This window comes from Sminthopsis crassicaudata, chromosome 2, assembly GCF_048593235.1.
Source record: "Sminthopsis crassicaudata isolate SCR6 chromosome 2, ASM4859323v1, whole genome shotgun sequence".
Lineage (NCBI taxonomy): Eukaryota > Metazoa > Chordata > Mammalia > Dasyuromorphia > Dasyuridae > Sminthopsis > Sminthopsis crassicaudata.
This window is the reverse complement of record NC_133618.1, coordinates 270,252,537-270,275,092: the sequence shown is the minus strand read 5'-3', so window position 1 is coordinate 270,275,092 and position 22,556 is coordinate 270,252,537. Positions and strand designations below refer to the sequence as shown.

Here is a 22,556-nt window from a genome sequence, read left to right as displayed (position 1 = left end):
ACAACAGAAGAAGGCTCAGGACCCTCCTTCCTTTCCAATTCTTAGGGATCAGTTTTATCTAAAGACACAAAGTTTTCTGTAGGAACTGATTGACATTTTGTTTCTAGCCTAAATTCTTGTTTTGGAGAAGGAGAGTGTCATCATTCCTTCTACTCCAAGTTCTAATCGCTCAACTGTATTGTTCATGGCTCTGAAGGAATTCTACCCTTATATCATAAAAATCACTTTAAAATTTTCACTTACTGATTAGATTCTCAAATTCCAACTTGGTCCAAGAGGGCTTGATCCATACTCTTCACATCCCAGTAATTCAGAACTCTTCTAAGTAATCATTCTAATGTCATTCCCTAACCCCCACCTAGTTTCATTACCCTTAATACCACCTCCAAAGTGTCACTCATTCCCAGCCTACTCCTTCCACTGAGCCCTTCCATTGTGTGAAATGCCTGCTCCATAAGTAACAAATTTGCTTTAATCTTAAATCTTTTCCTTTCCAACTCCTTCCATCTTCTGACTTTTACTGGGGCTCGGCTCCCTCTTGGTGACACAATTTCCCTGGCCACCCTTTCTAGCACTGGTTGTACTTTCACTCATTTCCCTTAATTCAGTGATTGTAGTAAGGGAGTTGGAATACTCATAACTTCCAGCTTCTCCCCCTACTGCTATCATACTTGATTCCATTCAACTCCAATTTTTCTTTAGCAATTTGTTCCCTCTATCATCTTATGGATATGTACTCTCTCACTTATGTTTAATCTCTCCTTTTCTATTGGCTGTTTCTTTATTGCTTACAAATTTACCCATATCTCTCCCCCCTTTAAAAAAAAAAACCCTCATTTGATCCTTCCCTCCCCAATAAATAAAGTACTTAAGAATTCTGTCAACAATAGGTATCTCTACCTCCTTTCCCCTTATTCTGTTCTTTATTTGGCTTCCAATTCTATTATCAAATGGAAAATGTTTTCTCTAAGGTTACTATTGATCTTTTAAGTACTAAATCTAGTGGGTTTTTTTTAGTTTTTATCTTTTTTTAAGCTCTTTACAATCTTTGACACTATTCAATCATCTTCTTTATTTTCTCATATGTAGATTTTTGGGCCCTTATTCTTTCCTGGTTCTCTTATCTATCCAACTTCTCCCTCTCTATCTGCTTCCTTGGATCTTCATTCAGATCATGCCTGCTAAGCATGGGTGTCTCACAGAGCTCTTTTGTGATCTTTTCTCTCTCTTTCTATATTATTTTTGGATGATTTCATCAGATCTCATGGATTCAGTGAATGTCAACACTGATTTTCAAAATCTATTTATACAACCCTTAATTCTTTGCTGACTTATAATCTATTTTCAACAGCCTGTTCTAATTTATCTTGAACTAGAAGCCTAGTAAACATCTTAAACTCAATAAGTCCAAAAACAAACTTATCTTTTCTTCTAAACACTTATCTCTTCCAAATTTCCCTAGTACTATGGAGGTCACCACCTGTTTCCTAGTCCTCTGGGCTCACAATCTTGGAGTCATTCTGGATTTCTCACTATTTCCTAGGCACTCCTCCCCATATCCAGTCCAGGTCAAGGACCATCCATTTCACCTTTATAACCCCTAATATAACTCTTTCACTCTTCTGATTCTGTTACCAATCCAATATAAGCTCTTATCATCACCTCATGCCTGGTTTATTACTATAGCCTATTGGTGAGTCTCCCGGTTTCAAGTTCCTTCCCACTACAAATCCATTCTCCATTCAGCTGCCAAAGTGATTTTCCTAAAGTGCAGCTCCAAATATATCATATCCATACTCAATAAACTCCAGTGGCACTCTGTCACCTCCAAGATTAAATATAGAATCTTCTGTTTATTGTTCAGTTTGCAATCTATTCCTCATTCCCCATCATTTCCAATATTCTTATGCCTTATACCTCCTCTTCTCATCCCCACCCTCCACATATTCTATTCCAATGATACTGGTCTCCTTGCTGTTCCTTAAAGAAAGTACTTCATCTTTTGGTTGTTGGCATTTTACTGGCATACCCATATTTAGCATGTTCTCCCTTCTCATCTCTTTCTCCTGGCTTCTCTGGTTTCAAGTCCCAACTAAAAAAAAATCATACTTCTTACAGAAACCTTTCCCAATCCCTCTTAATTCCACTGCCTTCCCTGTGTTGATTATTTTCCTATTTATTGTGTATGTGTGTGTGTGTGTGTGTATGTATGTGGTTTGTATATAATTGTTTGCATGTTATTATCCCTCTCTCATCCCTGCCATCAGACTAGGAATTCCTCAAGAGCAGGAACTAACTGTCTTTTGCCTTTCTTTGTATCCCCAAATTTACACAATGCCTAGAAGCACATAGTAGGTGCTTAATAGATGATAATTGACTAACAGGGAAGTGGTTTGAAATCTTGCCATAAAAGGATGATTGGAAAAAAACCTGGATCAATGATATTGTCTGGAAAGGAAGATGTGACTATATGAAAGGTTATCATCATGGACTAGAGGGAATAAACATGTGTCTTAATGGACGGAACTGGTGTCAGAAAGTCACAATATGTCAGGAATCCATTTGAAAGAAAGAGGAGTTTTATAACAAAGCAGTTAAGAAAGTAGAAGTGCTTGTTTTGGGAGGTAGAGAGTTTCCCATAATTGGAGGAAGATTAGATGAATATTTGACATATTGCAAAGGGCATTCCGTATGTTAGGTCAGAGCTGACTGAAGAATAATAAAATGGCCAGCTAGATGGTACAGTGGATTTAAAAGTACTTGGCCCTGGAGAAGAGAAGAGCTAAGTTCAAATATTGACTTTTGACACTTCCTAGCTATGTGACCCTGAGCAAGTTACTTAACCTCAATTGCCTCCAAAAAGGAAAACAAGGTAAGAGTGCTTTATGTCATCTCATTTTATCCTCACAGTATTCGATTATTATCCCATTTTATAGAAAGAGGTTGAGTCATTGGCCCAAGGTCACACAAAAAGTATTCTGCCTCGTAAGGCAGAATTTGATCACAAGTCTTCATTCTGAGTGCAATTCTCTATCCATTGCACCACTTAGCTCACTTTAAATGATATCCTTGGGTGCTTCTGACTGGGATTCTCAGTTTTAACTCCTAATTTTGCCTTCTAATGGACTTGGGTGGCTAAAGCTTGGCTTATAAGTACCTATGTAAGATTCTAGGGCAGAAGGTAAAACTTTAATCCCCATTGGTAGTTCTAGTCTCTATTTTTTATCTCCCCTTCCCCACACCCACTCTCTACTTCCTTTAATAGCCTATGTTATTTTTGGCTCAGTTGTTGGCACAGGTGTTAATATACACAAAAAGTCCAATCAATTGGAACATTGACAACTTGCTTCAACTATCTAGATCATTAATCCTTTTAGCTCTGGATGCCAAGAGTAAAGCCCTCTTAAAGATGGATGAGTATGAACGGGGCCAGAAGTTAAAGCCAGCTGAGTTACTATCCCTTTGTCAGAAAAATGTTGGCTTAGCTTCAACAAGAGAACCATGTTAATTGCCTCACATAGTAAGTTCGTCAAAATGCTTGTTGACTAACTTATTGATTGACTTTAATTCTTTAGAAGTAGTCATTTTGATCAAGGATAGTGCTCAAGTATTGTTTGTCTTTCTAAGGTCCTTTGAACAGAGCCCTAGTTCAGGCCTGGAGAGGATGAATGAGACAATAAAGCTTATTTCTCTTTCTTGGGGCCTGTAAAACTATTGAAATGACTCCTAATTTGATATTCAGATCTGTTGGTTTCTATTGTCAGGATATCAGAAGACACCTTGTTTTCTAGAGCTAAAGTCTGTCAAGCAAGCTGTGCCCTGAGCTCGCCATAACAACAATCCTTTGTGCTTACTCTCTGGATGATCTCTCCCTCTGACAAAATCATATAATTATTGTATGGCTTTGATCAGAACCAGGTATTCTCTGAGCTTGGACAAGTTCCAGTTACAAAGCCCTGCTATGAATCAAACTTGTCACATTGTTGTTGTTACTTCTCGTTGTCCGGGTTACAGCTCACTGCAAAATCATTGGCATAAATATTGAGACCTCCCCATGTTGCTTCTGGTCCCCATATGAAGGGCAGAGCCCTGGTCCATGTGTCTGGATCCCTCCATAATTGCAAGCTGTTTCTCTCACTTTGAAATTAAACTTCTGTTTGATTCCTGACTTTCCTGTCTCTGATTTACTCTGTTCAGTTCTAGCCATCCACAAGTTAGAGGCTGGTTTGGTCTGGTAGACGTTATATATCTCTTTGTTCTCCCTCCATTCCTTCCTCTCCCCCATCAAAACATAAAGGATCTTCCCAACAGTGAGAATGGACTATGGATCACTCATATAATTTCCAAGAGGACTCGTAGTCCTGGTATAAATATTGAGATTTCCCCATGCTGCTTCAGGTCCCCATATGAGGGGCAGAGCCCTGGTATATGTGTCTGGAACTCTACTTGATTGCAAGTGGTTTCTGTCACTTTGAAATTAAACTTCTGTTTGATTCCTGACTTTCCTGTCTCTGATTTACTCTGTTCAGCTCTAGCCATCCACAAGTTAGGGGCTGGTTTGGTCTAGTGAACATTATATATCTCTTTGTTTTCCCTCCATTCCTTCCTCTCCCCCATCAAAACATAAAGGATCTTCCCAACAGTGAGAATGGACAATGAATCACTCATATAATTTCCAAGAGGACTCGTAGTCCTGCATCTAAGAGATTGCATGTTGCCTTTACATAAAGGTTAGATTTGGAGTATGTTTTGTAAACCTAGGCATAGTAAGAAAGTGTAAGGAAAGATATACTCACTCAAGTTTCTTTCTTCTACTCTTCCAGGACCTGAATCAGAGCTTAAGATAAATTACCTTGTCAACCTCAAGTGAACCCACATTCCAGGGATTCTTGGGACATGTAAGATTTTGACTTGGGTTATAAAAAATTTCACAGAAGTATTCCAGAAACTATCTCATAGATATTTTAAAATCAACATATGCAAAATGCACTTATTATCTTCTCCTCCTCTCACCCTCCTCCTTCTTCCTTCCCTATTATTTATTGTCAAGGGTACCATCATCTTTGCAGTCACCAGAGCTTACACCTAAGTGCCATCCTTGACTCCTCATTTTCACCCTCCACATCCAACTAATTAACAAGTTCTGTTTTTTTTTTCCACCTTCAAAATATCTGTCATATAATTCTCTCCTCTCTTCTGACACAGTACCATTATCCTAGCATGGACTCTTATCATTTCATACCTGAACTATTTCAGTAGCCTGCTGAATGATCTCCTTTCCTCAAGTCTCTTCCCATTCCAGCCTGCCATCTACTCAGCAATCAAAGTAATCTTCCTAAAGCATAGGTCTGACCTTATAGTCCCATATTTAACCAATTGCAATAGCTCCTTATTACCTCTGGGATCAAATATAAAAAACACTTTTTGGCTTTATTACCTGCATCCTTATACTTTATACTCCTTCTCAAAATCTGAAATACAGTGACACTGGCATCCCCTCCTTGGAACTCTCTTTGTCTTTATCTACATGTTTTACCTTCCCTGGCTTTTTAAAGTCTCAGCTTCCTCTGAAAGAATATTTATTTCTTATCCTTTAAATAATATTAGTACTTCCCCTTAATTATCTCCAGTTTATCCTGCGCATAGCTTTCAAGTGCCTCATTTAGTCTCAGAATCAAAGTTGATCTGAGAGGATGCTGGCACACCCACCATACCATCTTGGAGACTATTGCCAGATTAGGGTTAGAAGCAAGATCTAGAAGGACTTTAGACATCCAGTCCTTTTATTTTATAAATGAAGAAACTGAGGCCCAGGGAAATGAAGTGACTTGCCCAAAGTTACACAAGAAATAAGCAGATTCCAATCTCCTGACCATTTCCTTTGTCCCGGATCTTTTAGCTATATCAAGCTGCCTCCTGTGTTCTGAAAATAGTGCTTTGCAAATAGCAATTTTGCTTATGATATCAAGGTGGCTAGGTGATACAAGTGCACTGGGCCTATAGTCAGGAAGACCTGAATTCAAATCTGGCCTTAGCTTCTTATTGGGCAAGTTATAATTTCCCATTGCTCCAGTTTCCTCATCTGTGAAAAGGGGGGGGGGTAATAAGAGCATCCCACCTCCCAGGATTGATGTGAGAATAAAATGAGATAATCCTTCATTGGCTCCTCAAGGCTGACAGAACAAAGTCAGAACTCTAGCCTGATATCCAAGGCCCTCTGCAACTTCTGTTCCCTTGCATAGTTAACTTTATAACTCATCATTTCGCAATAAAACTCTATCATATTCCCAAATTGGCTTGCTCTTGGTCCCTGAACAAAATATATCCATTCCCATCTCCTTGTCTGGAATTCTCTTCCCCAATTTTATTTATTAAGTTCCATCCTTCTTTCAAAACCCAAATTAAATTCTCCTTGAGGCCAATTTCTTACCTTTCCCAGTCCTTGGTGATTGAAACTTCTCTTGACTAAACTGTTACATTATCATCCATACCATTTGTTGGGCATTTTTAGAGTTGGGTTGTTCCACAGGTTTCCATAAAATATTTATTGTATTTTTATTGATCTTTTAATGGATACATCCTGTTCTCTCAACTAAATTGCAACCTTTTTGAAAGCAAACTGTGCCCATCTTTGTACTCTCAGCTTCTAATTCTAACAAAAATCCCTGCCTGTGCCAGAGGATTTATTTCTTAATTTTTTTCCACCAGGAGCTGTGTTGGGAATTCTAGGTAAGGAAGTTCCCTCTACCAAACAGCAATTTATCAGAAATTCTGCTGCAACCTACACTTTAGGGAGTAGTCTGGGGTACTGAAACATTAATGGAGGGTCACCTAGCCAACATATGCCAGAAGCAACACTTGAATCTGAGTCTTTCTGACTTGGAAATTCCAAATGAATGTGACTTAGTGATTATATCCTTTTAAATATCAGATCTCCTAGCAAATCAGAAAAATCTCTCAAGAAGGTTCTTTGAACTTGGTAATGGAGTCAGAGGGGGCTAGCAAACACTGTAGGATGCTGGGATGGGAAGAACCGGTGCTGAGTGAACTTCTGTCCAGTATTAAAAACAGACCCTTCAGAAAGCAGGAACAGTCTCAGGATAATAATTTCAGTAAAAATGATGCTTTTTCCCTATCTCCCCTCTCTATGTCATGGTGTAGGATATCCCCCTCCCCAAGCCTAGAAGGCATAACCTTGCTCACCTCCCTCTGCCTTTTGATACTCTTAGATTCCATTAAAGCACAACTGGAGTTTTCACTTTGTACACACACACACACACACACACACACACACACACACACAGGAGAGACAGTGTGACATAATATTTAGAGATCTGCTTGCTGGGGCAAGAATTCCCTTCAAGTCTTGACTGATACATATTGGCTGTATGATCCTGAGCACATCTCTTCATATCTCAGTTTTCTAGGCAGCTATCCACTTTTAAATTGCAGAAAAAAATAACAATTTAGATTGGTAGAAATTCCTTACAGAATTCTTTACATAGATAAAGTCACAAGTCCTTTAAAAAATTATCTATTACATGAATGTATCTATATCCATATCTGTCTATCTGCCTGTTTGTGTATCTGTCTATTTACTTATTATCAATCTATTTATAATCTTGTCTATGTATTTATCTACCCAAATAACATCTATCATCAACTTATTTATGATTTATCTATTTACTTATCAACCTACTTATCTCTGATCTGTCTATTTATGTCTACCTATATCTGTCTATCAACCAATCTATTATCTATCAATCTATGAACTTTCCATTTATCATCTATATGTTGTTTCCGCTAATAAAGTATAAGCTCCTTGGGAGTATTTTTTTGTCTTTATATCACTAGACTTAGCATAGCACTTAATACATAGTAACTTGTTGATTGATTACCTTATCTCCATGAGCCCGTCCCAAAAGGCAGGCACTCCAAGATTCTGCCTTATTCATATTCTAATCACAAACCTTACTGCCAGCCACTTGGTAACCCTAAGTGGGCCCAGTTCACTCACTAGAGTGCTCTGAGGAGCACATATCTATATCTTCTCTTGGGAAGTTCAAGAATCGGATCAGCCTGAATGCCCATTAGCTAATAAAAATCTCCAGCCAGATTCAGGAGATGGATGGCATTGAAGGATCAGGGAAGAAGCTTTGGAATTTGTCTTAATGTTTACTGTTTCCTCCCCAGATTCATTCGAGGGACAATAGGAAGAGACAATGAGCAGAAATCTGGAGACTTATACCCTGCCAGTTTTGAGAAGGACCCTTGATTGGTGAAGGAAAAGGTACCCATAGAGATATGAGGAGGTAAATGTTTTTGGGACAAGGAATAGCTAGGGCAAAACTTGTTAGTGGAAGAACCCTAGTGAGTAAGTTAAGGGGCTTAAGGATCCTCGGCCCCCATAAGATCCTTCGTCCTCCAGGAATTCTACCCATTCTCTTCACCCCAATGAAAATCATCAATCCCTTTTTTGATTTTTCACAGGGCACTTTGTACCTCTTTACCCCTATAACATTCTACCTTATGTCATAATTCCCCTTATAACACTACCTTATGCATAATTATTGTTTATGAGCTGTTAGTCTTCTAAGTAGATCTTAGATTTCTTGAGGGTAGGAATCATGTCATGTATCATTTTTATATCCCATGCCTTCCTTGGGGGTTCAGTATATCTTTGTAGGAACTTAATGCAAATGTTGAGCTGAATCCAAAATGCAATGCTTCAGGAATAGAAGGTGAACTTTCCAACTCAAGGAACACAGAGTCATAAGTAGAGCCGCTTTTTCATTGTTCTCTACAAAGGAACCCACCAAACAGATCTTTACCTCCCTCTCCCTGGTTATACCCTTCTTGAGTCTCAAGATATTTTCTGGTCACACCCATAAAACTGAAAGGGCAAGGGTATCCATGGTACAGAGACCCTGGGGCCCAACTCTGGGGACAAAAAATTTATTTGAAAAAGGAGCATGAGACAGTTCTGAGGAGATGCCCAAAGTCTAGGCTCCAGGAGGCTGCTGGGAGGCCTGCATTATTTTTCTGGTCAGTAAGAATTACTTGGGAGGGATTTTCTTGGCTGATCCCCAAGCCTTGATGCCTAACACTGAAGGAGCACCATGGAAATGCAACTCTGGGAAGCATTTTTTTCTGTTCCTTCTCCAGCCAGGGCACAGAATTCCCTGCTGGGATTTGCCTTGCTATTGAATTTCCTCTTCCGTCTTATCTTGGCAATACCTTTCACAGGAAGTGTCCTCCTTTTCTCTTGTAAGGAATGGAGGGGCCACACTAGCCAGTATCACAAAGACAGGCCAGTCTTTTCCTCTGGAGAACCTTTTAGCTTGTTCTACTCCGGTTGAGAGTAGATAGTCAGTACCACAACTAGACCATCTGGCAGGGCTCTAAGCTTCCCCAGCAGTTTGGTGCAACATGTTGGTGCTTGGGGGCAACTTCAGACTCCAATCTGGCCTTTTCATTCTTCTCAGTCTTCATTCTACTGAAGGAGTCTCAGCTGCTATAACCAGAATTTTGGGTGCTGGATCTGCGGAGCCATACATCGGGCAAATTGGGCTGGCTATTGGGCAGTACAACAGCGCCACCATCACTGCCTCCCACACCACCACGGCCCTTCCAGGAAGAGCTACTCTGGTGGGAAGCAGGTGATGATGGGTCATAGACGGTTTCCCGCAGGGCCAGCCACAGAGTCTCACGTTTTCCATTCAGTTGACCCCTTTCTGGAGCTGGGGATCTAGCCACATCTTGAACCTCTGGGGAGGAGACCGCTGAATCAGGCACTGGAGCACTGGGCTCTGAGGTGCTGAGGCAGGTCTCATCCGAGACGCTAAGCCCTTCCAGAGAGCTGGCTGAGGAACAGAGGCAGTGAGGGGTCTCCTCTGCCTCAGCCTTGGGGGAATGAGTAGGAGTGACAGGCTGGGTTGTGGATTGCGGAGTCCCCGTTTCCAAACTCTGGGAATCCTTTCCAGCCCAGGCTTTGGGGGCTGGGCTACTCTCCTTATAAGGAGAGGAGGTCTGTAGAGCAGGGCACTCGTCAAAGACAACTTGATGGTCCAAAAGGGGCTCCTGGGGTTCAGGCCTCAGAGTTTCCTGGTGGATAGGTGGTGGAGGGGCCCGGGGATAGCAATGACTTTCTTGGAGCTGCAGATCTTCAGACAGCATTGAAGGACGATGGGACAACTTGCTAGTGGCTGTGCTGGTATCAAAGCTGTTGCTTCGGCGGCGGGCTAGGGGCTGGAGCTCATACTGTTCAATGAATGCAGCTGAAGAGACCCCAGCAGGCCCTGGGCGGTGGCGGGCAGCCTTCTCCTTACCAGGCTCATGGACTCCATAGTCCCGGGGAAGGCGGCCACAGGGCCAGAGGATCTGGCCACAGTTCTTCTCAGGTCCAAAAAAACAGCAGAGGGACTGGAAGAAGAAGCTGGCAAAGCCACAGCTGATGCATTTGACCATCATGAGGAAGATGCCTAGCTTGCGGTAGAGTAGGACTGTGGCAGGTAACATGAGCACTCCCGCAGAGAAGAGGGCAGAGGCCCCCACGGCGGTCGCACAGCTCATCTGGCGGAGGGAGAACGCCACTCGGCTGAGCCGGTCCGGGTGGGGACAGAGGTGGTAGGAGATGCAGTAGTTCACGGTGAAGTCCACAGAGAGGCCCACGGCAGCGGAAAGGAAGAGAGACTCGGCAGCATTGAGCTGCCACTCCAGAAGCACGAGCAGTCCCAGGGTAAGCATCACAGTGCCAGCAATGGCTGTCACAGAAAATAGACTGAGCAGCACATTCCAGGTGCCCAGCAGGAGTATGGCAAAAGACAGGGCGATGGCCAGCCCCAGGACCACCACAGGCTCTGTGCTCAGGCTGTGCTGCAGGCTGTAGAGGTCCAGGCGGCTGGTGAACCAACCATTGCGTAGGCCACCGGGGGCTGTGCTCAGCTCTCCCTCCAGCCAACGGCTCACTTCAAGGTAGAAGCGGTGGGTTTGGCTGTAATCCACACTATAGTGGAAATTAGTCTGAAACTGCAGAACCAGGGCCACCAGATTACCCTCCGCATCAAACCGAGGCCCCAGGTCCCTGACCCCATCGGGACTCTGTTCCAGGGCCATCATCTTGAGACAATGCAGGAAGAGCTGGGGACCAAAGGGGAAGTGGAAATGGCCACAGCAGAGGCCAGGGCCATGGTAAGCACACCGGTGACCAGCCATCCACCGCTGCAGCTCCTCCACAAAACAGAGAGTGGGCTCCTCTTCCTGTTCAACATAGTAGAAGCTCTGATTGCGAGCCCGGTGGCAAAGCGTCAGAAGCCAACGCTGGGCCTGAGGGCCCCGAGCCGAGAAAGTTGGGTCACTCACCAGAGTGCCATTGCTGCGGGGATCCAAGGGATCTCCTGTGTCTACAGGGAGGATGCCCCACACCATGGCCACGGGCATGTGCCCACCTTCTCCCTGAGGCAGGCGTTCAAACATGAATTGTTGACGGTATTCGGCATCAAAGCGCTCAAAAGGGTGGCTAGGTCGGAAAACTTGTCCCCTGGGCATGGTCAGAGTAGGGAGCCGCAGTCGTGGGCTGAAACCAGCAATATAGGCCCCTCCTGCTGCCAGGGCGGCAAACCAGCAGATCCAGATGTAACGAAACTTAATAACACTACAAGGCAGCAGCCGCTGGAAGAGCAGATGGGAGGTGCCCGTAAGGGCCCGTTGCAGGGCACGAAGCTGACGCTGCAGAGCCAAAGCTAACCGCTGGTGCCCACTGCCACCCCAGTAGCCCCAGGGCCGATCTGCACAGGTAGGAGCCAGGTAACGCTCATACAGCACCATGGAGGAGGGCAACCAGGTGAGCATGAGGGCCAGGTTGACCAGCACAGCAGTACCCATATAGATGGCAAAGCATCGGATGGCAGTTAAGTGACTCAAGTAGCTGGCATAGAAAGCTGTGCCTGTAGTGAGTCCAGAGACCAAGAGCAAGTAGCCAAAATGATGCATGGTATGGCTGACCCGTTGGGGGAGCCCAGATGAGGGTAACTGGCCCTTGCTGAGGCTCCACAGGTCAAAGAAGACCAGAGTGTGATTGGCACAGATGCTGCTGAGCAAGACGATAGCAGTCAGATTGACGAAGGGAAAATAGGCCAAGCGGAAAGCCACTCGGTAGAGGAAGAAGGCAACTAACAGGGATCCTACCACTACCAGCAACACCATAAGTGTGATAAAGAGGGAGCGGAGGTACAGGGAGATGCTGAGAAAGATGGCTCCCAGCGCCAGCACAGGGTACACCGTGTCCCGGGCGAGGTAGTGTCGAAACAGCTGCTGCTTGAGGCCCAGGTCCATTCCTGTGATGGAGGTGTAGTTGTCGAAGAGCTCCCAGGAGGAGGCCAGATTGTCCAGGTATATACCCATCATGGAGGCCCCTTTCTTGGTAGGCAAGAAAAGAAGACTGTACTTGAGGGAGGGCACCTGGTAGTCAGCAGTCTGGGGACTCAGGAAATCGCGATCGACAAGGAAATGCAGAAGCTGGTAGATGGCACTGACTCGGACACACTTTTCAGGCACGTGGGTACAAAGCGGGTGCTTCTCCCTTTGGGTACCCAGGCAGGTGGGCACAAGGGCCCCACGGTGGTAATAAGGGGCACAAGCCCGTAGAAGAGCCAGTGTGCGGACAATGTCCCCCTGGGTGATGTCCAGGCATGAGGAGCGGTTATAGAGCACAGCAATGTAGTTGCCTAGGGACCAGCTAGGGCAGCACTCATTGGCAGAGGTGCGCTGACATAGATCCCTGAAGTGGGCATGGGAACGGATCTGCAGAAGGACAGCAGTGGAAGGTTTCAGGAAGCTCAAATGGCTGAAGGGGTATCCCAAGAATTAGACTATCCCCTTGCCTTCCAGAAGGATACAGAGGAGCAGGATGGATTATGTGGGGACCAATGTCCTCAGCCCTCACCTGATGTTAATTCAACAAGTGACCATCTGGCTTCTAGCTTAGAGGAGTTTTCCCTTTGAGGAGTGGAGGTTATGAAAGACACTTTGGAGAACCCAAAGAACAGCAATAGGTCACTCTCTTGTCTATTTAATTGGGGAGAATGGAGAGGAGAGTGGAGGGAAGCAGGCAGATATAGTCAAGAATAGGAGGAATAAAGGATGAGGGCAAGGAGGATGCCAGGGGCAAGGTCATTGCCTTGTTCTTTACAGGGATTTCCCACTTAGAATAGGGTCAGCCACCTCCTGGGAGCTTTTTCTTTCCCAAACAGGTCACATGTGATCCTATCCAATCCTCTCCTCTCTTCTACCCTTTCCATACCCTAATGTCCCCACAAACCCATATGGCTCACCTTCTCCTGCTCAATTCGACACATGGATTGAATGGCTTGCAGATTCCACAGGCTGCCGGCTGTGGTGGACATGAACACCAACTGGGAGTAACTCTTCTCTGCAATACAAACTCCAAGAACTTTAACCTCCAGTCTTATAGACTCCTAAGGACCCCATTCAGGACCCTAAAATCCCCATGGGAAGTGGAAGAGACTGAATCATCTCTATCTGTGTGATAAATGGGGAAACTGAGGCACAAAAAAGGGAAGAGATTAGTCTAGGCTTGTATGATGAGACAGGAAGGGGTAAAAATAATTTCTGATTCTTAGTGTTCTCTTATTATACTAGTCTCAGGTAGGATAAACACTTGAAGTTTTCACTAAAGAGAAACTGAGGCACACCCTATTGCCTCTTAAAAGGGAATCTAAATTGTTACCGGGAGTTGTCTAGTTCCTGTTGACACAGGAACAAATAATTCCATGCTTATCCTTAAGATGTGATTCTTGGAAGATCATTCCTCTTTGGCATACCTAAATGCTTGTTCACCTAGTTCCCAACCTTTTAATTGGGTGCTGTGTCTATGGTGAATAGTCCCCTTCAGGGAACTAGTTCAAAGGAACAAAATGTAGCCAAAGCTGCCTTGCTAAAGTCAAGCAATTCAATAATTCTTGCAATCACAGACAGTTCTGACCCTGGATTTTAAAACATACACTTCAGGCATCTTTTCCTCAGAAGGCAGATAGCATGGGTACCATAATCTCCATTTTTACTGCTGAAGTTTCACTAAATCCTGTCCCACTTTTAAAAACTTGCTTCTACTCCCTTGCTTCTCAGGCTTTCTGCTCGGATTCCTTGATCTTGACTTCTCCGATTTCTTAAAAAATGTTTTTGATCCCCACTGATTAATTTCCCTGGATGCCATTCACCCCTTGCTTTTCAACTTGCCTTTTCTTCTCACCTTAGCTGGTCCTCATGAACTTGACCTGTGCTTACCTCATAGTACCTGCCAACCCTTCTCTTGTTTCTTCCTTTTGTTTTGATCGAATTCCTCATCTGCCCCATACTGCTATTGGCAAAGTCCCAGGGGTTGGGATGGACACAGGGGGAGTTCTGCTGCAGTGACCTGAGCCAAAGTGCTGGTTAGATTGGAGTAGCAGATGGGGGAGGAAGAAGGAAGTAGGGAGCATATGGAGGGTCTGTGTTCTGTCTAGATGGGCAGAAAATAACAGTGAGTGTATTCTTGTGCCTCTGAAAATAGGATGGGGGAAAGCACTGGATTAGAAGGCTTACAGATAATGAGTTTCTTATTTGGAGAGCCAGTGGAAGGAGAGGGAGAAGGGGCTGGATTGTTAAACTAAAGAGGGCAAGATGCCACTCACCTGGGGGGCCACAGAAGAAGCCATCCTGCTGTCTGTCCTCCCAGGATTCCACCATCCTACGAGGCCGGACCAGCCATTCCTGGGCACTGTCCCAGTCCGTGGGGCTCATTGTAATAGAGCTGTCAGAACTGAGGTAGAGGAAGTTCCCATCTCAGAGTAAGCTACCAGCAAGGCCAGGAAATGTACTAGTAAGAGTTTAACTTGACAGTTAGCTCAAGAAGAGAGGTCAGTTGGGATATGTGATCACAGTTCTCTTAGTGGACAAAAAGGATATGTGCTTCTGCCCTTTAAGAAGTTACCTGAGGCTGTGTGTGTGTGTGTGTGTGTGTGTATGTGAGAGAGAGAGAGACAGACAGAGAGAGAGAGAGAGAGACAGAGAGAGAGAGAGAAAGAGAGAGAGAGAGAAAGAGAGAGACAGAGAGAGAGAGAGAGAGAGACAGAGAGAGAGAGAGAAAGAGAGAGACAGAGAGAGACAGAGAGAGAGAGAGAGACAGAGACCACAGTAGTCATGCCATCTTACAGGGACACAGGTATCCTACCCCCCCCCCCCCCATGCCATGGCCCATACCTATTCAGGTCAGGGTCAGGAGTTAATGAGAACACCTTCTTGTGGCCAGTGAGTTCCTGTACGATTCTCCAGACTGTCAGTTTTTGCCCAATATCTGTGTCCCGAGGCTCAAAACCCTGCAGTGAGGTTCACAGGAAGGGCAGGATTGTTAGGATGTGGGGATAAAGCCTCCAACCAGCAATCCCCTCTTTTCCTTTAGTTCCACAAGCCACCAGTCTACCTCCCATGTCCCATTCCCATTAATGCAGAGACCAAAAGAGATGAAGCTCACCTAGATTACCTGATTACTGAGTAGTAATCTCTTTTTATCCTGAATGTTCCCCTTTCTCTTTAACTTGTCCATTCCCTCTTATACTTCCTTCAGAAGCATCTTACCCAGACACCATTTTCCCCAGACTCCACCCCATCTTACTGTCTAGTGGGAAAGAGAGAAGCAGTGAGATCTGGTACTTCTGCCTTTCTCTCCTTGTCCCTGTGTCACTCACCAGTAAGGGCTCTGAAAAGTCAGGCATCTGTCCCCCAAGCAGTCCAGCTATTGTACAGAGCAAGACAGTGGCCAGGCATACCAGCAGCACAGCCAGGGGCCACTCAGCAATCAACTGGGAGTAGCTAGAAGGGAAGGGAGCCAGGGCATGAATGGGGGTACCCTACTCTCAGCAGAGAAGAGTTCCTCAGGGGAGGGAGCTGAGGACATTTCCTGATTACGTTGCTCTAAGGCATTCCCAAATTGTGCTCCATGAGACCCATGATGTGACTAGGTATTCCACAAGAACATTTTAATACTAGTGAGTGCTTCAAATGGGAGCCATTCCTCTTAACAGTCCAGTATAAGGCTTCTCTTCTTCCCTGAAGGGGACAATGCTGAGCCACAGGTTACCCTTACTCTCCAGGCTCATTGGTGTTCAGGAGTCAGTGTCCATCATAAAAAAGCACAGCCCTGGGCAAAAGGTTCTATCTATTTGTCTTCTCAGTGCACATATGAGCCATGTATGCACCCCACCTCCACCTCAAAAGTTCAAAATCGGCAGAAGTGATTCTTCAGCTTGGTGGTTGATCTCCACAAATATTTATCCCTTAGGGCTTGTGGATAGCTGGTCAAAAAACTGATTGTAGAATGCTGTCCTTACATATTTTGTCAAAGAATAACAAACTCTAAAGTATATTGTGGCCAATACTTTGGGAAATACTGTCATGGGGAAAGCTATGGTAATGAAAGTTGGGGAGAATATGAGGTATAACCCAGCAGGGGAAGAACATGATGAAAGATATGAGAGGGTAAAGGGAGACATAGTTCCTACCTTCTTGGCATCTGGAAAGTCTGCTCATGCCTGTAGATAAGAAAGATAGCTAATTGGAGAGTTATTTCACAGCAAAAGGAAGCAAAACCCCCACCAGGTCCTAAATCTTTCTTCTAGCGACATTCAAGATGTTCTGCAGTCTGGAAGCCTGTCCCCAGCATATTATATCTGGAACTTCCATAGCCAGGAATTCTGAGGCTTGGGTTCTCAGGCTCTAGCCTAATCCCATGGACAGGGAGAAAATTTCCCCCTGTTGTTTCTTACCTGCATCCCACCCTAATCTCATTTCTTACCTGACGCTTACCACGTGGTGCTGCACAGGTCTGGGCTTCCAGGAGCCATCCCTCTGGGAGGGAACAGGGGAAGGGCTGAGGCTAGAGTGGTGGGAACACAGGGCAGTTCTGTCCCCAGGCCCAGGCAAGATGTAGCCACCTCGGTACTCCTGTTGGACTCGGGGATAAGGAAACCGAGGAGGACCTGAGGGACTGGATAAATTCTGACCCTGTGGTTGGAGGGTACTTGAAACTGGTAATGGACCCAAAGAGATTAGGGGTGTGGTAACTGGGCAGCGGTGGAGAGGGCATCTTTTCTCCTGATTTGGATCAGGCACTGGATCCTCAGTCTGGGAACTGTTTGGAGAGGGAAAAAAAAGAAGAATCAGAATTGGAAGGAAGAGAGAGTCAGTGAGGCTATCCCACGGCCATAAATGTGTCCCTACAACTACAACACTTGGGGAAGTAAGGGGTCACTGCCTAGTAGATCTGGAGTCTTGGGGCCCCTCTGGATAGCTAGTCTCTGTAGCAAGCAGTAGGTGAAAAATGTGGAGTGGGGGCAGGTGAGAGGGTTTGGGTTTCTCTGTATTCAACTTAAATTTCATGACCCATCCTTTTGCTATCTAGCCAAAGGATTTGTTTTATTATGGAATAGAAAGCTTGGGTGACCTGGGTTTAGTTTTTAATTCTTTGAATGATATTGTTAAAATATACATTTGACCATGTCATGCTTGAGAATTGTCAGTGACAACATATTTGCCTGTGGGACAAACATAAAATCCTCAGGATAGCATTTAAAGCTCACCACAATTTGGTTCTTGCTTGATTTTTCCAGTCTTATTTCATTTATTTATTTGTGTGTTTATTCATTTATTCATTCATTTGTTTATTTATGTACTTTCCCTTCCAATCAAACGGACCTACGGACATATAGGACATTGCATTTTCTACTTCCCACCTCTGCAAAAGCCTCCCTTGTCTAGAACTCTTTCCATACTTCCCTTAGATTCTTTGAATTCCTAGTTCACTTTTAAAGCATAGTTTAGGAGCCATATCTAACAGGAATCCTTTAATAATCATAAGAACGCCTTCCTTCCCTCAAGGTTACTAGTTATCTCTAACTCTTATCATTCTGTGTGTTCACATTGTGACTCCTTAGTAGATTATAATCAGTTCCTTGAGAGTGAGGATAGTTTCATTGTTGCCCTCCTATTCCATCTACTACTTAACGCTGCACAGAGTGCAGTTTGTTGAACTGAATGAAATTAACTTAGATTGTGTGCAGAATCTGCATGATGAGTTGAAAGCTGACCTCAGAATCAAAAGACTTGGGTTCACCTTCTATCTCTGACAAACAAGTTATGTGATCCTGAGCTAATCACTTAATCTTCTCCAAGAGTTTCTTATACAAATGAAATCACAGATCTGGTCCAATAAATTAGTTAAATTGAGTGGCTTCAGGGAGGTTCAGTAGAAGTTGCAGCAAGTGTCAGTTTTCAGTGTCATGAGGATAACAGTACTAGAAATTGCTTGGAGATAATCCCTACTCACCATGCATGAGTAGAATTTATCAACATTTAGAGACATTTGGACTATTGAAAAGAAACAATGAGTGACTACACACTTTGTAGGGACTGCAAAAAGTCTCCTTGGAACCACACTGGACAGGAAAAGTTTCTTTCCTAGCACTACTGGAGAGATTGCATGATATATACTGCTTGCAGGGACTGCAAGAATCTCATTGAACTAGACTGGGCTGGAAGGATTTCTTTCCTAGCACTGCTGGGAGATTTCCCTGTTCTGTGGATGGCCAGACCCTGTGAATGAGTTTGCCCTAGTTCTTATTCCAAAGCCAACATGAGCGCTGTTCTGAAGAAGCTTTGAACCAGGGTTCTGTTTAAAATGGGATGGGAGAAGGGATGGGGAAACAGAGAGAAAGAAGAAAGCAGCATGAGCACAGGCTGTGTTCTGTCCAGATACCAAATAAATTGGATAGAAAATTAAAAGATGAACTCATTTTTGTCTTTCTGGTGAAAACATAACTAACACTGTTGGCCACAGAAGGCTTAGAGTTAATGTGTTCTGTTTTGGGGGGAAGGGGTTGGACAACAGATCCTATCCTTCCTCCTAGGCAGTGATGGAAGACAACTGTCTTTTTTAAGATCAGAAATCTGACTGACACATAAGGAATAGACATTGTCCTTCCAAGCATCCATATGAGGAAAAGGAAGAGATGTATTATAACTTTACATTCAGTTTACTTCAATAATCATTAGTAAATAACTCATCTGGTTCCACCTTTTTTAAAACCTTTTTTGCCATTTCCCTGTCAGATGTTATATAGATCCTAACTTCAAAAAGTACCTTTTCCTCCCATTCCCAACATTCCTAACTTCTTCCATTTAGTCTGATTTCTGATAGAGGATTGAGGAAGGAAGAATTTTTGTGCTGTTTTTCCTTCTCCAGAAAACCTCAGCTATTGATGTACCTAATACTCCCAAAGTGGTAGAACTTGAGAATCTATCCATCTTCTTACTGGAGCAGATCCCAACCTTCTGTTCTTCTGCATGTTAAAAGAGCCAAATCCCACCCGTTTCAAAGGAAAAATCTTTCTCAAACCAAAACTCTTATTTCCTAGTTCCTGTTCCCATAGGTTGTTTGTCCTGATCCAGTGATAATAAGAATTCATTATTTTAGCTTCTTCTTCAGAGTGGTTTTCTTTTGCCATCTGAGTTCCCAGGAAAGAAGTGTAAAGCTGATTGTAATGATTAATTTCCTGGATTTGCCTGCTTGTCTTGGAGAGATCCAGCATGCAAATGAATGGGGGAAGGAATACCATATCCATTGGCTTCAGCCCAATGGGATTAACAGTCCTTGACTTTTTGACTCCCAAGTCCATATCTTTTTTTCATTATCTACTGATTTAGATGGAGAATGATGGGTGTATAGGTATATTTTACTTGCTCAATCAATCAATATTTATCATGTATCTACTTTGTGTCAGACATTGTGCTAAGCCCTAGAATGAAAAAAAAAAGGGTAAAAATATTTTATTTTCCCTTTAAGTTGAATAATTATAAATATATGAGAAGCTATTTTAAAAGAAAGTGGTAGAAAAAAAGTGGTAGAGAAATGCAGTAAAATGTGGATTTTTATGTAATACAAATAATCATCTCTTAATTTCTATCTTGGGACAGCTAGGTGAAGCAGTGTATAGAGTTTGGGACCTGAAATCAGGAAGATTCAACTTTCTTAGTTTTAATATGGCCTCAGATACTTATTAGCTGTGTGACCCTGGTAAAGTCATTTAATTCTGTTTCCTTTAGTTACTCATGTGTAAAATGAACTGGAAAAATAAATGGCAAAATGACAAGCTTCCTTCTTTCCACAAAAGGGGATTACAAAGCATCAGACATGACTGAACAACAATTTCTGTCTTGAATAAGATCAAATAGTCCATAAAGCCATCTCTTTGATTGCTCCTCAATCTCCTTGGTGGTGACTTGGAAGATCTTTCCCCCATCACCAAAATTTACTTGTGTATTACTTTTTTTTTCTTTTTCTGAATGCTCTATTTTAAAATTTTTTTCTTACTACATTTTCACAAGCTAGTTTGTGTTATAGTTTTTTTTCATTTAATGTTTTTCTTTTTTGCTAAACTGTTCATAAAGAAAGAGACTGTCTTATTCATCTCTATACTCCCTACAGTGCCTAGCAGAATGTCTTTCATATAATGCGGGCTCAAATATAGTGTTATTGGGTTGCTTTCAAACATTCTCTTAAGGACAGGATTTTTGTACCTTTCAAGGTAGTACCTTTATAACAATAAACTAATCCAGAAAAATGTAATGATAAACTACTTGATTTCTTCTCTTCTCCATCCATGTTTTTCCTCTAAACCCCCATCCCAGATAACAGATGTGTGATTTAACAGTGGCCTTCTAGAGACAAGGCCACCATAATTGATGTCTAGAGCAAAGGAGTGAGTCTAATTTCTTCTCAGGCTTAAAAGGAGGACAGTGCCATGGCAGAGGGAAATATCTGGAAAAAAGTAAGACTTTTCAAGGGTCCATAATTATGTGGTATATATTCTGTCTACTCTACCTTTAGGGAGCTCTGGTCACACATATGAGAAATAGTCAAATATGAGAGGAATTGACTTTAATCATAAAAGCAAGTTGTAGATTTGTTTTTCTGTGCTGTGAGCACTAGACTCATTTCCAGAGAAGTGATTCTTTCTAGCAGTGCCAGGTGCAGGTCTGAGATTCTAAGTCTGCCTACCTGGGCTCAACTTTGTGTATGTGACTGCCATAGGTGGAACAGAGACGCAAGTAAACAAACTCACAGGTACACACATGGGAACACATGGACATGCAACTTGTCAAAATGATGAACAAAGGCAGAGTCAGACATTCATAGATGAGGACCCAAAGGCACACCCACAGTGTTGTATTCACATGCACACACTTCTCTACACAATCACGTAAGCAGAGGCTCACAAGCTCATCCCCTGACAGATGGTCACAGAGGGTGGATGTTTTTTCTCAGGAGATGCAGGGCAAGGTATAAAGAGCTGGGAATGATAGAGGTGGGAGGAGGTAGGCTAAAACTGGGGGACAAGAGAAGGGTTGGAGCCAAGAATGAAGCAGATAGGTCAAGCCACCGGGCTGGGGATAGGGAAGATGGGCAGGACTGGAAGTGGGGGCAGGGAGGAATGTTGAGATTGGGAAAAGATATGCAGGAGTAACGAGGGAATGGTGTGTATGGGAGATGGCATAGAGGAGCCTGTGGAAGTGATGATGGGGAACTATGGGAGGGGGCCACCGCGATGCAGAAGGTGAAGAAAATGTATGAAGGCTGCCCGCGGTTGCCCAGGGTGTGGGGAAGGTTTCATGAAGACGTGGGAGGTTGGGTTGGGTCATGGTCTACCTTACCTGTCTAGGAGACTGCTCTCTGGGGCTAGGTGCTGCCCTTCGGGAGGCTGCTCCGCCCTGGGGCCAGGCGTGGATGCGGAGCCGGGGGCCGGACCCGGGTTAGGGCCGCTGCTGCCTCGGCTCTCCATGCCCGTGGGCGGCGCCGCTGTCCGGTCTCTGGTGCTGAAGCGGCCGTGGAGGCTGCTTCACTGCGCCTGCGTTTAGTCAAGGCAGTCCCCGTCAATGGGCGTGGGTCGGGAAAGGGCCCAGCCAATGGACCCAAAGCCAGGTGGGGTGGGGCGGAGTCGAGCGGAGGTCGGCTGGTTCCCTGGGGTGCTGCTTTGACGCTCTCAGTCTAGGAACTCCCGACCAGGCTACTGTCCACGATGTATACCTCTCAGAAGGAGCCAGAATGGAGGTCTGGGCATTGTGAATCAGCCCTCCTGCACAGAGTTTTTGTCTGGAAGGGGCTCTCAAGATTTCACTTTTTCTTTGTAGGACTCTGGGAAAGCCACGCTTGACTCCTCTGTGTACAGAGCACTTAAAGAGATCTTTAAGAGAAGGAATGGAAATAGGAGAGAAAAGAGGACATTGAATAAAAGTGATAGAAAGGGGTAGAAGACGGCAATAGAAGAAATTACATACATGTGTGATATATATATATATATATATATATATATATATATATATATATATATATATATATATATATATATACACATACTTGGCTTTCTCTGAAGCTTTTCTGAAGTGAGTTTCCAAATCACTGAGCTAGGTAGTGGATTAAGTAGCTAGCTGGGTGGATGTTGAGGGAA

General features: G+C 43.8%; 2 protein-coding genes across 2 annotated transcripts in view; one reads left to right on the top strand and one right to left on the bottom strand.

The window, feature by feature from the left end:
• Positions 1-854: 854 nt before the first annotated feature.
• DISP2 (dispatched RND transporter family member 2) lies at positions 855-21,904 on the bottom strand. The gene is made up of 8 exons (XM_074289265.1): positions 21,763-21,904; positions 16,850-17,185; positions 16,557-16,586; positions 15,744-15,867; positions 15,259-15,374; positions 14,691-14,818; positions 13,332-13,429; positions 855-12,801 (listed from the first exon to the last, which is right to left on the bottom strand). Exons 1-8 carry the CDS (start codon positions 21,888-21,890, stop codon positions 9,508-9,510), a joined length of 4,254 nt encoding a protein of 1,417 aa, XP_074145366.1. The 5' UTR covers positions 21,891-21,904; the 3' UTR covers positions 855-9,507.
• Positions 8,190-22,556, top strand: part of CCDC9B (coiled-coil domain containing 9B) — a 72,464-nt gene continuing 58,097 nt past the window's right edge. The window contains exon 1 of the mRNA XM_074289267.1: positions 8,190-8,312. The gene's annotated coding sequence lies outside the window, so the exon portion shown is untranslated. The remainder of the gene's footprint in view (positions 8,313-22,556) is intronic.

Coding starts and splice junctions, on each gene's coding strand:
- DISP2 (XM_074289265.1), bottom strand. CDS start 21,890: ATGGAGAGCCGAGGCAGCAGCGGCCCTAACCCGGGTCCGGCCCCCGGC. Junction 17,186..21,762: donor GAGAGCAGTCTCCTAGACAG/GTAAGGTAGACC, acceptor CTCTCCAAACAG/TTCCCAGACTGAGGATCCAG. Junction 12,802..13,331: donor GTCGAATTGAGCAGGAGAAG/GTGAGCCATATG, acceptor GTCCTTCTGCAG/ATCCGTTCCCATGCCCACTT.